The following is a 14,692-nucleotide window of genomic DNA, read 5'->3' on the forward strand; positions in this document are numbered from 1 at the left end:
GGAAAGGGAGAAGTACTTCAGTAATGTCCACCTTTGTGCACAAATATCTGTGTGGAATCATCAGTTATGAAATCCAAGAAGTCAGACAACTTCACAAGCTGCCTGTGATTGTGGTAGCTAGTTTTGACTCGAAGAAAGAATGGAGAAAAATAACCAAAATAACAGCAACAAACAACAAAAGCCACCAAACTTCAAGCAATTGAATCTTGTTAAATTGAAGGTAAATAAATTGTAGTTTCTGCGGAGCAGATGCAGTGAGGTGAATTAAGCAGAATCATGTTATTTTGGACTATAAAAAATGATACTTCTGTGTTCTGTTCTTGAGACATAAAATAAAAAGGCAAAGTTGTTTAAACATAATTACATTTTCTTAGCAGAGAAAGTTAAGTTTATTTTTATTTAGCATGCTTTATATAAACATAATTTTAATATTTAAAGTTAAAAGTGTTTTTTTTTCTTTTATAAATATCCTTATGAGATTTCCTTTTTAGATGGGTTCAATATGATAAATATATTTATTAAAATAACATATTGCTGACTTCTGGAAAGACATTCCGTCAGGAAAGTTTGTCACATAGTCACGTCTGAATTTTCTGATACTGACAATACAACAATATAACAAACACTAAAACAGATACTGTTCAAATAGCGTGCTTTAAAGCATAGAATATCTTACATACATTCTTCTAAAATACACTTACAGCATTTGAAATTATAAAAAATGGAATTACAGAAAAAAATTAAAACTTCATTAAAAATTGGCACACAAAAAGAAACCCTCATGCGTGTAGAATATTCATTTATCATCTCAAAACGTGAATATGCTTATATTAATGGTGTAGGTTGTTCCACAGTGCATGTGATATTCTATTGTACATGACAAAGCTGGTAATCTTCAGCTGAGATCAAGGACTGTCATATCAATATGATATAAAAAATTCAATTTGTAAGTTATATTCAATGAATGCAATTATATGATTTTTTATTTATGTATTTTTTAAATTTAGGCATGGTTATTTTTCCAAGAATAGCTGGGTAAGTTTAACATAATAATAGCAGATGGTTAGTGGGCAAAGACAAATCCATTAGTAACCTGGCATACTGATTGGAGTTAAAACATCACATATGGATGCACTGTGAAAATGATTGGAAATTATATTAGTATTGTTTTGGCAAATGAGTTTTTTCTGTTGGCACATACTTAAGAAAACAAAGATACTTTAGCCCTACTAGTTCTTGTTTTATTCAGTTGAACATACTGCTAAAAATGGGCATTTTTTCACTTTACTATTGAATAGCAAAGAAATTCTGTGCTTCTCTTTGATTTATTACATAATTACTTTGATTTAGTAATCTAACTTCTGAATCTAGAAATTGCTTCTTCTGCAGAGAATATTCTGTTGCCAAATATATTTGAGGTCCACTATTTCCTCCTGTACAGTTTTCTATTGAAGGTATTTCTCTTGTTCTTTTTTATTTACTTAAAATATATAATCTCTTTTTATAAACATTAGCATTACTGCTAACATAAAAAAGTAAAAGGTTTATGAAATCTTATACATCCGTTTATCACCTTACTCCTGCATTTTATAAATAACAGATACATTTCTTTAACAAACCTGAACAATTTAAACATATCTAATTTATATGTATTAGGCATTAAAAAATAATTCACTTTTTCATAATTATCTGATTTTTGCAATGCCGGAAGACTCCAGTCTTGTGCTCTAATACCATAATGGACCCAAGATAATTGTTTTCTATGATGAAGGACTGTTATGATGTTTATAGTCTGTACTTCCTTCTAGAAACGTTTCTTCTCTTCCTGACTCAGTTTTCATGAAACCCACTCACAGATCGGTCTCACAATATGTATAGACATCATGGTAACTTCACAACAACAACGCACGCTCCAGCCCTTCCAATATTGACAGGAACTTCCTTAAAAACAAAAAAAAAAAAAAAGAAGGAGAAAACACTTTTAGTAGACTTTTATGGGCAGGACTCGAATAAATTACTTGCAGATTAAAAGGAAACCGATTTGTTTACTCAATCTAACATACCACTCGAATAACAGATTAAACTGGAACTGTGAAGACAGTATTAGGTTTTTGAAAAACCTGTTTCGCAGATGCTTGAGGACTATTGTGGTGTAGGTTGGTGGTGTTGCTTTTAGTTATTGTAGAAGACTTCCATATCTTTTGATGCAAAACCATGGACTGTGTAGTCTTCACAGTTTTTATTGTTTTATTATTGTCTCAAAGTTTATGGTTTTAAATGTAAAAATGTGAAAGTGCCTCCAGTAGAGGGCATTGCTGACAAAGGCATTGCAGCTTTGGTAACAGTAAAGAAGCACTCCTAGTTAAATAAACACTTCTAAATAGTATAACTTCATCTTAACATATAATTTTTCACAAACCATTTTGCAGTGTAATTGTTTTTGCTTTGTCTGTTCAGATAGGTCCCTTTCTATTTTTAGTTACCTCTGTCCACTCGTTATTTTGAGCATCGTAGGATTCCACAGTATCCAGGTACGTGTGGCCATCATAGCCACCAACAGCATATAGTCTGTCCCCCAGGGGGCAAATTCCAACAGCATCCCGAGGTACGCTCAAGGGAGCCACTGTTGTCCAAGTGTCTGTTTTAGGGTCATACCTAAAATGTTTTATGATCAAAATTAGAAAAATATGTGCTAGAAATACATTGATATTTCAGATTTTAAAAGCCGATACTTACTTCTTTTCTCCTATATTGGAGTTAAGCTTATGTTATGAACTATGATGGAGAATCATGAGGAATAAGATTAATTTTTTTATTTAGCCACTAGAGGGATCTTCAAACCCTTATTTTCACTTTATGATACAGTATGCATTTCTATCAGATTAAAACATATTTTGAACATAGCTGAGGGAATGATACCACAGCAGCAGTTGAGTCAGAAAAGTTAATATCAGTGCATGCTTCTCTTTATTTGTAAAGATTTTTGTTTTCTGTTTCTCATAGTAACTGAAGTTTCTGGAAAACTTCACCACAAAATAAATGAATCGTACAAACTATGTTAATCTCATAACTCATAACCTTAAGCAAAGTTTGTTTCTCATATAGTTTTTATCATGTTAGTCAATATCAGCCAAACCATTGTAGGAAGAGAATTGAAAAGTATTTTGTTCCTAAGGTATATGAGAGATGTAGCCCAGAGTTAAATTTGGCACCTGAGAAAAAGAAATTCCCATATTGAGTTTGTCTTACTGTTGAGCTGCCTTATCTCACCCTTGGTCAGTTGCAATAGATGTGAGGAAAAAGGAGAAATTTTAATGTGGCATTAGTTGTTTTGTTAGCACAAAACCATTGCAAATCAATTCTTATGCTCAAAAATATTACTCTAAAAAGCATAATGTGTTATACAAAGGTTCCAATTTTGAAGAGATTTCCCTAGCTGCATTTTTATATTTCCTGAAGTGTCTTAAAAAGAAAAATATCCTTACCTTTCTACGCAGTCGGAAAGTCGAGAACAGTGGTTGGAAGCAGGTGCATCGTGACCTCCCACAGCATATAAAAACCCATTGTATGTTGCAACACCAACACCACCTCTTCTCTTTGACATCGAAGCACATAGGCTCCACTTGTTTGTATGTGGATCGAAACATTCCATTGATTTTAAGCAGGAGCTCCCATCTCGTCCACCAACTGCATATAGTCTGGGATAATTACCCAGGAAGACAAATAATTTCAGTCATTTTAAAAAGAATATTTTACTAACTTTATTCAGACCACTTTAAAATTCCCAGTGTGACCAGTATTTGCTCTCTGACCGCTTTGCTCTGGAACTTTCTCTGCACGAGGGGTTTTTCATGCTGTATTTTCTTCATTTTGCAATGCAGTTTCAGGCAGTCACATAAGAAAATCAAGATTAAAAGTCTATAGCAGCTTACTTAAATGTTGAGCCATAGATGAAATTTAATTGAGAAGTCATATGTTTGTAGCATAGCTAGGGTATTTTCTTTGTCAGTCTTACAAGATATTTGACATTAAGCAATTTTCCTATACCATTAATACATAAAGAAATCTTCGATACTACCATTATGTTTCAAAAACTTATGTCAAAAGTATATGAAGTATATTTTCCTTAGTGTGTGTATTTAAGAAAATCTTTAGGACAGAATTCACCTTACAGATATGTCTCCTTGTCTCTTCAGCATTAAAGGCACTTAGCAAACTACTGGAGATTCATACCAGCTGTTGTAGAAACTATATAACGCATAACAACATATAAAGGGGAATGGTGGAAATCCTCATTAAGAAGCGCTTTGTGTCTCTTGGTCAATCAGTTTTGCAGAGTCTGAATTTCTTTTGTATTCCAAGCTAGCCTGGGTGCTGCTAGCCTGTGATAGTAGATATAGTGGGTTTAATAGATGTGTTCAGATGTTGACTGTGCCAGCTGTTCAGGTCCTTTTCCCACCCTGGCCGTTACTGCTACAAAATAGTTTATTCGGTGCAACTAATTAGAGACACAGGGAACATCTCAGCTTGTCCAGTCAGTCACCCAAATCCAGTTAGTTTAATTTTGCTTATGATGTACTTGTCCTTCTCCAGGGACTGGGTAAGTTTTAGATTGCTCTAGTGTATGATTTGAAAAAGAAAATTGACTTCTAGAGCAATACAAAAAATTTATTTCTATCTACAAATGTTTGTGAGTTGAGCACAGACCTGAGTCCTCTTGTGCAGTTTGTTGCTTGGCACAGAAAAAAAGCCTTGAGAATGGGATTTGCTTTCATACCTTACCCTTAGACACTCAGTCTACTTGTTTACACAGCTTTCACAGTGAGAGGAAATCACTGACTTTGCAAACAGGTTTTTTTCCCTTTTGTACCCAGGAGCATCTATAGATCTAAAAAGCTTGTATTATTCCCTGAGGAGAAAAGCATGTATTCCTTTACTGACTGATGTTTTCAGTAGACTTTCTATTGTCAGAAATGTTGCCCCTCTGAAACTGTGTGTATTCTGGTGGGATTAAATAGAAAAAATATGGCGTGCCTTAGGGAAATAGAAAGAGGAGAAGTATTTTGCTTGGCTAGAGTGCAGCAGTAGCACTGGATGATGGATGTTTGAGTTTGTCTTCCCCTGGTATGCCAGTGATTACATCACTGAACTAACAGACATGATTTAAGCCAGGCAGGAGACAGAGTGTATCGGGAGTGATTGAGAACAGAGTCGGGATCGGGCTGGATTTCCTCTTTGACAAAATGGTTTCCTGCACATCCCTGTTAAGGGTACCCACAGGAATTTCTAGTGAAGCTTATGCTGAGAGCATTTCCTCTGGGATACAACAGGGACTTGGACAGAAAGTTCTACTCCTCTCAGATTTTTGAGTTAATATTTAAAACCATTTCATGTTCTTTTGCAAAATCTTGGGTTTTGTGTATGGAGCAGATTTCTGTTTACAAATACCTGACATCTTTATTCCTAATCTATATCCTTCTCTTTCATAAATCACTAGAACTTAAGAAGTACAGAAAAGCCAATGATAAGGATTCAGGATAAACACAATTTTCAGCATACAACTGTTCTGAGCCCCTACAAACTGTGCACTAAGAGGCTTTCTACCTCAAACTGCAGTAAGAAGGAGAGTATTGGTTCAAGCTACACTTTCCAATGTAGCCTGTGGTTTTTTTAGAAGGCTTTCTTGTTTCCAGCACCAGATGACTTTGCCACAGAGTGGAAAGTTATTTCAAATGGTGCTTCCTTAGGTATATCGATTTAAAAACGGAAACATAAATTTGGATCTTTTTTAAGGTATATGATCAATACCTTCCATAAGTTGTAGCCCACGTAAGATTCTGATAGGCATAACATTTTCAATTATCTGTAAGTTGAAATACATTTAAAATATGCCTGCAAGTTTGAAAACAATTTAATACATAATAGAGGAAAAGCTTTTCTTTCTTATTTTTGTGCCTTACATTTTCTCTTTGTTTTCTTATGGTGATTAATTACTATACTATTGAAAATATAAGAAACTGCATTTCCAAGGAAGGAAGTAAATGAAAAAGCAAAGAGAGTTTTTCCTGTTGACATACTTGCTGTTTAACGCTGCAACCCCCACAGTGCTTCGGGGGGTGGACATGCTAGCAACATAATTCCATTGCCGGGCTTGAGGGTCCCATCTTTCTACAGTGTTCAGGTAACTCCACCCATCATGGCCACCAACAGCATACATTGGTCCTTCCAGCATTGCTACTCCTTAAGGAATAGAATTAAGGACAGATTACCGGCAAAATGTTGGAATTTGGCTTCTTAGAAGTTTTCTAAATCCCATCTTTTTAGGTCTAAATATGTGTTGCCTAATGTTTTTTTTCAAGTGTATTTAACTCTCCACAAAACCACATTGAAACTAAAGGGACCTGTAAGTGTAAGGCAGCTTTGCAAATTGAGCTGATAAGCAGTCAGAAGCCTAACTCTAGGCACTCAAACTTCACTTACCATTATCTACTAGTGAGCTAGAACTATGCCCCTGCATAGAGACTTCATTTCGTTTTGCCTTCTTGTCCTTTACTTCTTACAATTATTTGTTTTTCAGAAACCGTATTTCTTCCTACAGTCTCCCCAATGATAAACTTATTTTTTATTTATTATTTGTTCCAGAAGTATACTTTAGGTTTCATATTCATTTTATTAATTCTCTACCACTTCCTGAAGGGGGGTTGTGGTGAGGAGGGGGTCGGCCTCTTCTCCCAGATAACTAATGACAGGACGAGAGGGAATGGCCACAAGTTGCGCCGGGGAAGATTTAGATTAGATTTGAGGAAACATTTTTTCTCTGAAAGAGTGGTCAGGCACTGGAATGGCCTGCCTAGGGAGGTGGTTGAGGCACCATCCCTAGTGCTGTTCAAGAAGCGTTTAGATGAGGTGCTAAGGGATTTGATTTAGTCGTTGGGTAGGGATAGTGATAGGAGGATGGTTGGACTAGATGATCTTGTAAGTCCTTTCCAATCTAATGTATCTATGAATCTATGAACCATGAATAATATTAGGATTACTGGACAGTAAAGGCCATAGATGCCAAACTATGGTTGGGCGCTCTAAAACTTTTAATTTTAACATTAAAATTAGTGAAGTTGTACTGATTTTGTTACAGCAGTGGTTTCTTCAACATGAGTGACTCTCTGATCTGATTTTCAGAGGTGTTAGGTACCCATGAGCTTAAGTCACTGCTTTCCAAAGCTGAAAATCAGGTTGTTTCTGTAGTGGAAACATACACCTTGACAAGTAAAGTGGATGAAGAGTTGATTACTTCCCCCTATTGCTTATATTCTGGAATTTTATAAAAGCAAAATAAACCCTGGAAGACCATTATAATTTAGGTGGATAGTAATAGATACCACTTTCATAAAGTTATGGCAGTGGACATATTTGTCTTTGAAATGTATCTTCTGCAAATATTGCTGCATTTTAGTAAAGGCTTAACAAATAGTCAATCAGAATAAATCTGTTTGTGATCCATGCTATTATCAAAGAAGCAGCACCTCTTACCTAGGCCATGTCTGTGTGTTGACATAGGAGGCATTATAGTCCAGACCTTGGTGATAGGGTTGAAACATTCAACAATATTAGAGGTTTTCAGACCATCTCTTCCTCCCACAATGTAGAGTTTGTTGTCAATTACTGCAACTCCAAACTGTAATCGTCTCCCATTCATGGTACCAATTTGTACCCAGCTATTAGTCCTAAGGTCATACTTTTCAATTGTAGTGGTGCCTGTTAAAGAAAGTAGTATGATAATACAAGACAGCCTTGAACTGGTTGCTGTCCAGCAGTCAGTAGTTGATCCATTTTTATACATTATTAGATTGTAGATGACTAATTCTGTACTTAAACCTTCACTACATTTCCCTGAGAACTTCAGTTACAGAGTGAACATAGTGGAACAGCTGTATTAGTTGTATATGTACATGACTGTCCAACAGATGGGAATAAACTACTGATAGGAAGGTGCAGAATTACAGCTGATTTCTTAAAACAGAAATATTGTAGATAAGTTAAATCTGTCACTTATTTTAGTATGAGAGTTGTTGGTTTATTTGTTCTTGAGTATAGTGCCTCACAACTATATAATTGTTAAGCATGTTTTTGCCTAAATTAGTAGTGCTCAACAAACTAAAAGTATGTCTGTGAATCTGACTGCCTCAGTTTGGATGTATTCCTTTGTGCAATGGAGGTAAGCAGAAAGCTGACGTGTGTGAGTGCACATTTGCCTTCCACAGGCAGCTTCTCTGAGGTTCACCTATGCAGCATTGCAGTAACTATTTGTCTACCATAATATGTAAGCTGCATTTTCAGCTTTTTTCAGGTCACTGAACCTTCTGGTCATGGCTTTACAGGATCTATTCATAAGGCCCCAACTCCCTGCCATTCAAAACTGACACTTTTCCATCTGCTGGTTCCTGTCAGTCACACTCAGCTGCTGTAATTGCCCCTGTGAGAGCTGATTTAGCACAGGGGGAAACGGCTGAGCTACTGCTGAGGCAGGAAGAGGCAATTGCCAGTCGCACACGCAGCATGCTCTGGAGATCAACTGAAGCCAACCAGATGAGAAAAACAGAGCTGATTTCCTGTCTGCTCCTTGATGTAGATTTGTAACTAGAGAAATTGTATTTTGTGGATTACAATAGGTAGTTCGTGGATAAATGGTTAGTGATTGCAAAACAAGTGTGCAATAATGCAGAAAAGAAAGTTTGCTTTAGAGATGCTTTCCCTAGTAAAATCAGCTGTAGATCAGCTCTATACTCAACAAATTTAGTGAAACAAGAGCTTATGTGTTGTTTGTTTGTTTTCCCTCTATGTTCCTTTCCTTTCAAATACCTCGACTGGGGAAGAAGCTACCTAATCCATCTGCTGTAAAGGAAATTTCATTCTGAGCAACCCTCAGAGCAAACTCTGTTTGCTCTTCTTCGCTTTGATTCCGTCTCATTTATTTTATGCTAATATGTAAGTGCCCCAAAGTTCTCAGCTTCAAAAGAAGTATCTCACATACTAAAAAAAAAAAAAAAACCTGTAAAAATATATTAAGGCGTACGGTGTGTTCATACCCTGTAGGCTGTAATTTTTACAGGGGCTTGAAAGTAGGTTTAAGAAGTTAAGGTAGTTTAGGCACATTCACATTTTTTTTAAATACCAGTCCAAAAGTAGTTCTTTGATCTTCTCTTGATCATTTGAAGTTGAGATTTGACTTCATATACCACCTGAGATAAGCACGAAGCCAAACCTGGAACTCCCTGAGAGTTCTTGTTTTCTTTATCACTGAAAGCACACTATAGCTAGAGGATCAGTTTTTCCCTTCCCAGAAATGTTCTTCCAGTGCCTCCTAGTCTCTTAGGTTCTGTTTCCTTTATCTTAAAGTCCAGCTCAGGCTGAAGGTATGAGTCAGAGATATAGAGGACAGCAGGGAGGAGAGGAAGTGCTTTTCTTCTAACCATCAAAAGGCAAAAGTTCAAACAGCTGGCTTTACTCCAAGGTAATAAGTGGAAGAGGCACCAAAAGGAAATGAAGATGTTTACTGAAATAGCCCATTCTTTGTATAATCTTTACTGAGAAAACCTATTACAGAATTTTATTCCCAATTTTAATAGTTTAAAGGTAACTTTGAGTTCTTGGTAATTTTATGTAATTCATAAATATTGCTAATTAAGCAACACTAGTTGCTATGGCTTAACTTCATTTTTTCCTAAATCGTCATGAGAATGAACGTTTTACCTTCATGTTATAATTGCAGTGAACATACGGTTGCATTTAAATTGATTGCAGAGGGTAGTAAGGTTAGCACTGCATAGGAAACATCAGTCATCAGCAACTTTTTCCAAACCATGAAATGGATTAACTTCTCTGTGATTCTATTAATAGTGAGTTTGCACAGCTAAAAGTAATGCTGTTCAGCAAGTCACTAGACTTTAAACTAATTACAGTTCTTTGGCACCAAGCAGTGGAGTCCTGTAGAAAATAATTTAATACACTTCCTACTAAATGCAATAGTGTAATTTGTAAAGCTGTATAAGGGTTGCAGTTCTGAAAATCAAATCATAAAAACTAGAATATATCTATAATACTTAGCTTTCAGCTACAAACCTGAAGAAAACTCTATGCGTGGTCCTAAAAAAACAGCAGGGTTCTAAAGTAACATTAAATATTGAAGTATTTGGAATGTTAGTTTTTTTCTGTTTTGTAAGGTGAAACTATGTACAAATTATAAAAGTTTGAATGGTAAGATCACTACTTGAATCAAATGTCTCTTGTCTGAACTTCTGGCTGTATGTATGTTATTTAGAAACAGAATTCTTGCAAGAATGAAGAATATCTAATGTACAGGATTGATTTCTACATTTTCCCTCTTTTTCTGTCCTTAAATTGCTGTTTTTCTAACAGAAATTTTTCAATAACTGTCATATATTCTCCAAGTGCCTGAATACAGTTAATCAATACAGTTAAATATCTCAGCTTACCTTTAGTGGCATCCATACCTCCTACAGCATAAAGTGCTCCCACTGTAGACTTTCTAGGCTTTGTTCGAGGGCTCTGCATCATGGACCGTCTTTCTGGTAGGAGATGGTACTTCATAGCCTCCATGAGAAGTTTCTGGCATTCTAGGTCGTCTGCAAACATTGGACTATTTTCTAGATCGGCTAGTAACTAAGAAATGAGAAGTGATGATCTTATGTGTATCTAAATCGTTATAAGTTGGATGTACTTCAGTAAGTAAAGTCTGTGTAGCTACAAAGATAGGTGAAAGTGGTATCTGGGAAAGAAATGTACTTTTGAGATACCACGAGACTGATATGTTTATAAAGGTAATTGTGAGCACAATAATTACATTTACTTTTTTATTGTATCTTTACAAACAATAATCATAGTTCTTATGGAGTTATCAAAAACACAACACAAAAAACCTTCCACACTGAGAAACAACAAATCGGAAGCAAAACATAGCACTTCTCTACAAGTTTTGTTTTGTTTTGTTTCTGCCTAAGTGATGCTTAAAGCAAAAAAATTCAGCTTATGGTTAAGGCCCCCATTAGCCCTTCTCTTCCATACCTGAGGGGGAAGTAGAGGCAGCCTAATATAAGATAGAAGCATCCCTAGGTCTTGTTGCCGGCTCTGCATATCATGTCTCACCCACATCATTAATGCCTGGAATATAACTTCCTCATCTGGAACATTGATGTCATCGCTGGACAGGAGTTTCGCAATCTCATTAGCAGGCAGTAAAAGAAATTCTTGGTTTTTAATAACTTCTGTGAAATGTTCCTAGAAAGAAAAACAGATTTCAGTGCACTCATGATTTTCACACTTGGAACTAACCTTTTCTTAGGTAATATAGTCTTTGCTTATACTGTATTTCTGTTTTGTTCTAGGGAGTAGGGAAATAAGTCATGGAACACCCTTCTACCATTTAATGGAGACTGGTTTCTCTTTGAGACTTTGCTCTTGTAGGGGTGAAGAACAGCGATTAACAGCTTTCACTACTACCATGTTTATGGCTGCAGTTGTCAGGCTTTCCGTTGGTATATCCTGGCAGGATTTGCTACTGGTAGTTTTCACCATCAGTGTGGTATTAACGCTGCAGGTTAATAGAAACACGGTTTGAAGGTACATGGTATATTTATGAGTCGATAGTCGGTATTTAAATTAACTGTATCGCTTGTGTTACAAGTGGATTTCCAAGCGTTAAGCTCTATACATATCAGCAGTTCTTTGCTGTGCCTGGTGTTGACTCTATTCTGCAGTAGAAAATGGGGGGAAATTAAACTCACTTTTCTGATAGTACTTTTGGGGCAATTGAAAACTGGACAAATCTTGAGAAAGTGGTCTAAGTCTACTGCTAGAATAAAATAACCAACACCAGACATGACCACAATTATGAAATCATTCAAACCTTCAAAGAATTATTTTCCGTAAGAGTATTACTTCGTACAGAATTGATATTGAAATATGTTTGCTTTTGCTAGTTCCATAGAAATGTTTTGTTATCTGTTTTTCAAAGTTACATGCAGAGAAATGCATGTTGGAGTTTGCCTGTATTTGTTATACTAGTTTCCGTTTATGTGTCTGGGAGAAATGTATCTTATATAGAGACCAGAAATAGGATAAATGAAGAAATTCTAGTAATTTTAGATGTTCATATTATTTTTTTTCAGAGTCTCCTAGCTTTCTCTCTTTACTCAATATTTAAATATGGAATTATTAGTGATTAAAGGATATGTTAACTTTTCTGTTCTGTGCACATCCTGCTTTAATATTTTGTGACATTCAGAGAATAGGAACAGGAAGGCCAGTCCACATTTAGTTACAAATATGGTACAAGATGTTTATCAGAACAAGGTCTATCTGCATGTATAAAGATACTAGGCAGGAAACTGTTAATACTTAGCATCAATGGCTGAAGTAGATGAAGGGAAAAGCTTCCTTTGTGTCTGTTTTTGTTGAATGGATTTGGTGTTTATAGCTTATCTTCAGAAAGTGTTTAAATGTTACTAGTTCATTTGGATGATCTCTATATTTACAGTATGTCTTTATAGTCTTTTCCCTAACGTACACATTTTCAAGTGGTTGATGCTGGCCCAACACAAAACAGAATGTTTTATTCATCTGCTTCCACAACCATTTGCGGTCGTGCATTGGTACAGTCTCTTTCTCCAAAGTCTTTTTAAAACTCAGCTCAGAAATCTGGTCTGTGAATTTAAAACCGTTAAAGTTGAGGCCTGTGTGGCTGGGACTCGTGAGACAAAAGAGGTAGCAGAGGGGGGAATTTCCTGTTTTCAGCTGAGGATGTAATGGTATGGAGCAGCAAGGACAATGCTGTTATGTAGGGCTTGAGTGATCCTTCTAGCTTCAATGCCCTTTTTCAAACTTTAAAATATAAAAGAAATCTAGGTTGCTGCTGAACAAACCATTCATTAGTATGACAGGAAGGAGCACAACCAGTGCCCTCAATCTGCACATGCCACTCTCATTTACTTCATCTTGTGGAAGTGTGCGGTCTCTTCCTGGAATGCTCTCAGCATTACAAAGCCTCTAAACTGGTTTTGACATACTGTGCTAATATTTCAAGCATAAAGCTGCCATGTGTCTCCTAACAAGGAGTTCTTTTTATATCCATTTAGCTGTAGCAGTTGCTATTCTTTTTGAGTTTAAAGATGCTACAGCACATCTTGATGCCCTGAATATTTATTCCTTGATTTGGTTTCACAGCCAGCTATCTTGCTTCTCTGTTTCCACACTGAATATTCATTTCTCACTTTCAGCCGGAGGAGGATTTGCTTCTGTCAAAGTTGTGCTTCTTTTTAGCATTCCAAATCTTTCTCATACATTCTTTATTATGGATTTTTTTGCGTGTGTGCCTCACCTTATAATCAGCTTTGGAATTTTCTTGGTGTTGAATCGACAATATGTGAATGGGCCATTACTGTTTTCCTCTTGACACTGTCCATGTTAAAGCCCTGTTCTTTTTTGGGGTTTTTTGTTGGTTGTTTTTTTTTTTTTTTGGAAGAAATGCATGCCACTCATACTAAGTTAAGTTCAATAAGTGTATCATTCTACAAGGCAAATTTCTGAAATAGGAAACATAACTGAATATTTCATTTTCTATGCACACTTTACTCTCCTTTCCATGCTTCTGTAACAGTCACAGATCTGAGGTTTTCCATTGGAGTCTGAGCTGGGCAGAGATATCTCCAGGTCAGGGACTGTGCCGGTGCAGGAGAAACACAGCCACTGCATCAGCCTCAGAAAGCTGGCTCTGCTTCACCAAAGCCTGTATGTTTTCTGGGAGAGTATTCACATGTGATGTTAACATTCTAATTGGATAACAGGTAAACTCTGGAACTTACCATAGTGTATGTGTGTGCCACCTTCAGGAGCTCTGTGCAGCCCTGAGCATCTCCAAAGGAGCGGATCCCCAGGCAGTTGGAAGGATGGAGCTGCTTCATGAGGAAGTTGCAGCATACCTCAATGACCTGGGATAGCTGGAGAAGACAAGCTGCAGCTAGCAAACTTTCTATAGTGTCTTCCTTTAACTCTAGAATACCTGTGCAGTTTGCATGTAGGGAAAAAAATACAAGTTTTGGGTCATTTTCTTTGTAACTTTATTTACTTGAATTCTTCCCACTCCTATTTTTCTGTTCCTGCAAAAAAAAAATTGAAAAGTGAACCTGTGGATCACAGGACTTTTTCCTTTAATGCTGAAGTCTTTAAACACATCTTAAGAGATTTAAAGGATTTGGTGGATTTTAGATAAAATTACTGGAACAATTTTATTGAAAATATCAGATCTGATTTTACCTGGAAAAAAAAAATAGAGAAAGACAAAGAGGAACTAGACAAAAACCTTTCCCAAAATTCACATGTGAATTTCTGAAAAAACGTATCATATATTTGTATTGCACACGAGATCTTCAGTGTCAATAGCTAGGAAATGCTGACAGTAAATGCTTGCGGGAAACCTGATTTTCTCCATCATCTATGAAATGATTATATTATGTGAGATTTTTTTATGTTCATAAACATTCTGGAAGTTGTTTATTTGATTAGATCTTCCATTCTCATGCTTGGTAGATACTTCAATTCCCTAGTTAATACACGGCATTAAAATGTTATCCTGAAAAAAGGAATTGAGTTGAGTAAACTGAAAGAGGTGAAATTTAAT

At 36.1% G+C, this 14,692-nt stretch overlaps 1 protein-coding gene across 2 annotated transcripts in view; it reads right to left on the bottom strand.

The window, feature by feature from the left end:
• Positions 1-589: 589 nt before the first annotated feature.
• KLHL4 (kelch like family member 4) overlaps positions 590-14,692 on the bottom strand; it is a 32,806-nt gene continuing 18,703 nt past the window's right edge. Inside the window, exons 4-11 of one of the 2 annotated variants that reach the window (XM_065729496.1) lie at positions 13,878-14,074; positions 11,083-11,295; positions 10,512-10,680; positions 7,531-7,755; positions 6,078-6,240; positions 3,486-3,698; positions 2,484-2,655; positions 590-1,941 (exon numbers count right to left, since the gene is read on the bottom strand). In XM_065729496.1, coding sequence (XP_065585568.1) covers positions 1,882-1,941; positions 2,484-2,655; positions 3,486-3,698; positions 6,078-6,240; positions 7,531-7,755; positions 10,512-10,680; positions 11,083-11,295; positions 13,878-14,074 — 1,412 coding nt within the window. In that variant the 3' untranslated portion in view covers positions 590-1,881. Of the gene's footprint in view, positions 1,942-2,483; positions 2,656-3,485; positions 3,699-6,077; positions 6,241-7,530; positions 7,756-10,493; positions 10,681-11,082; positions 11,296-13,877; positions 14,075-14,692 lie in introns of both variants that reach the window. The other variant, XM_065729494.1, reaches the window with a different exon arrangement.

Source organism: Cyrtonyx montezumae, unplaced genomic scaffold (assembly GCF_038088225.1).
Source record: "Cyrtonyx montezumae isolate F1298 unplaced genomic scaffold, pur_monq_1.0 scaffold_11, whole genome shotgun sequence".
In the NCBI taxonomy this organism is placed as follows: Eukaryota; Metazoa; Chordata; class Aves; order Galliformes; family Odontophoridae; genus Cyrtonyx; species Cyrtonyx montezumae.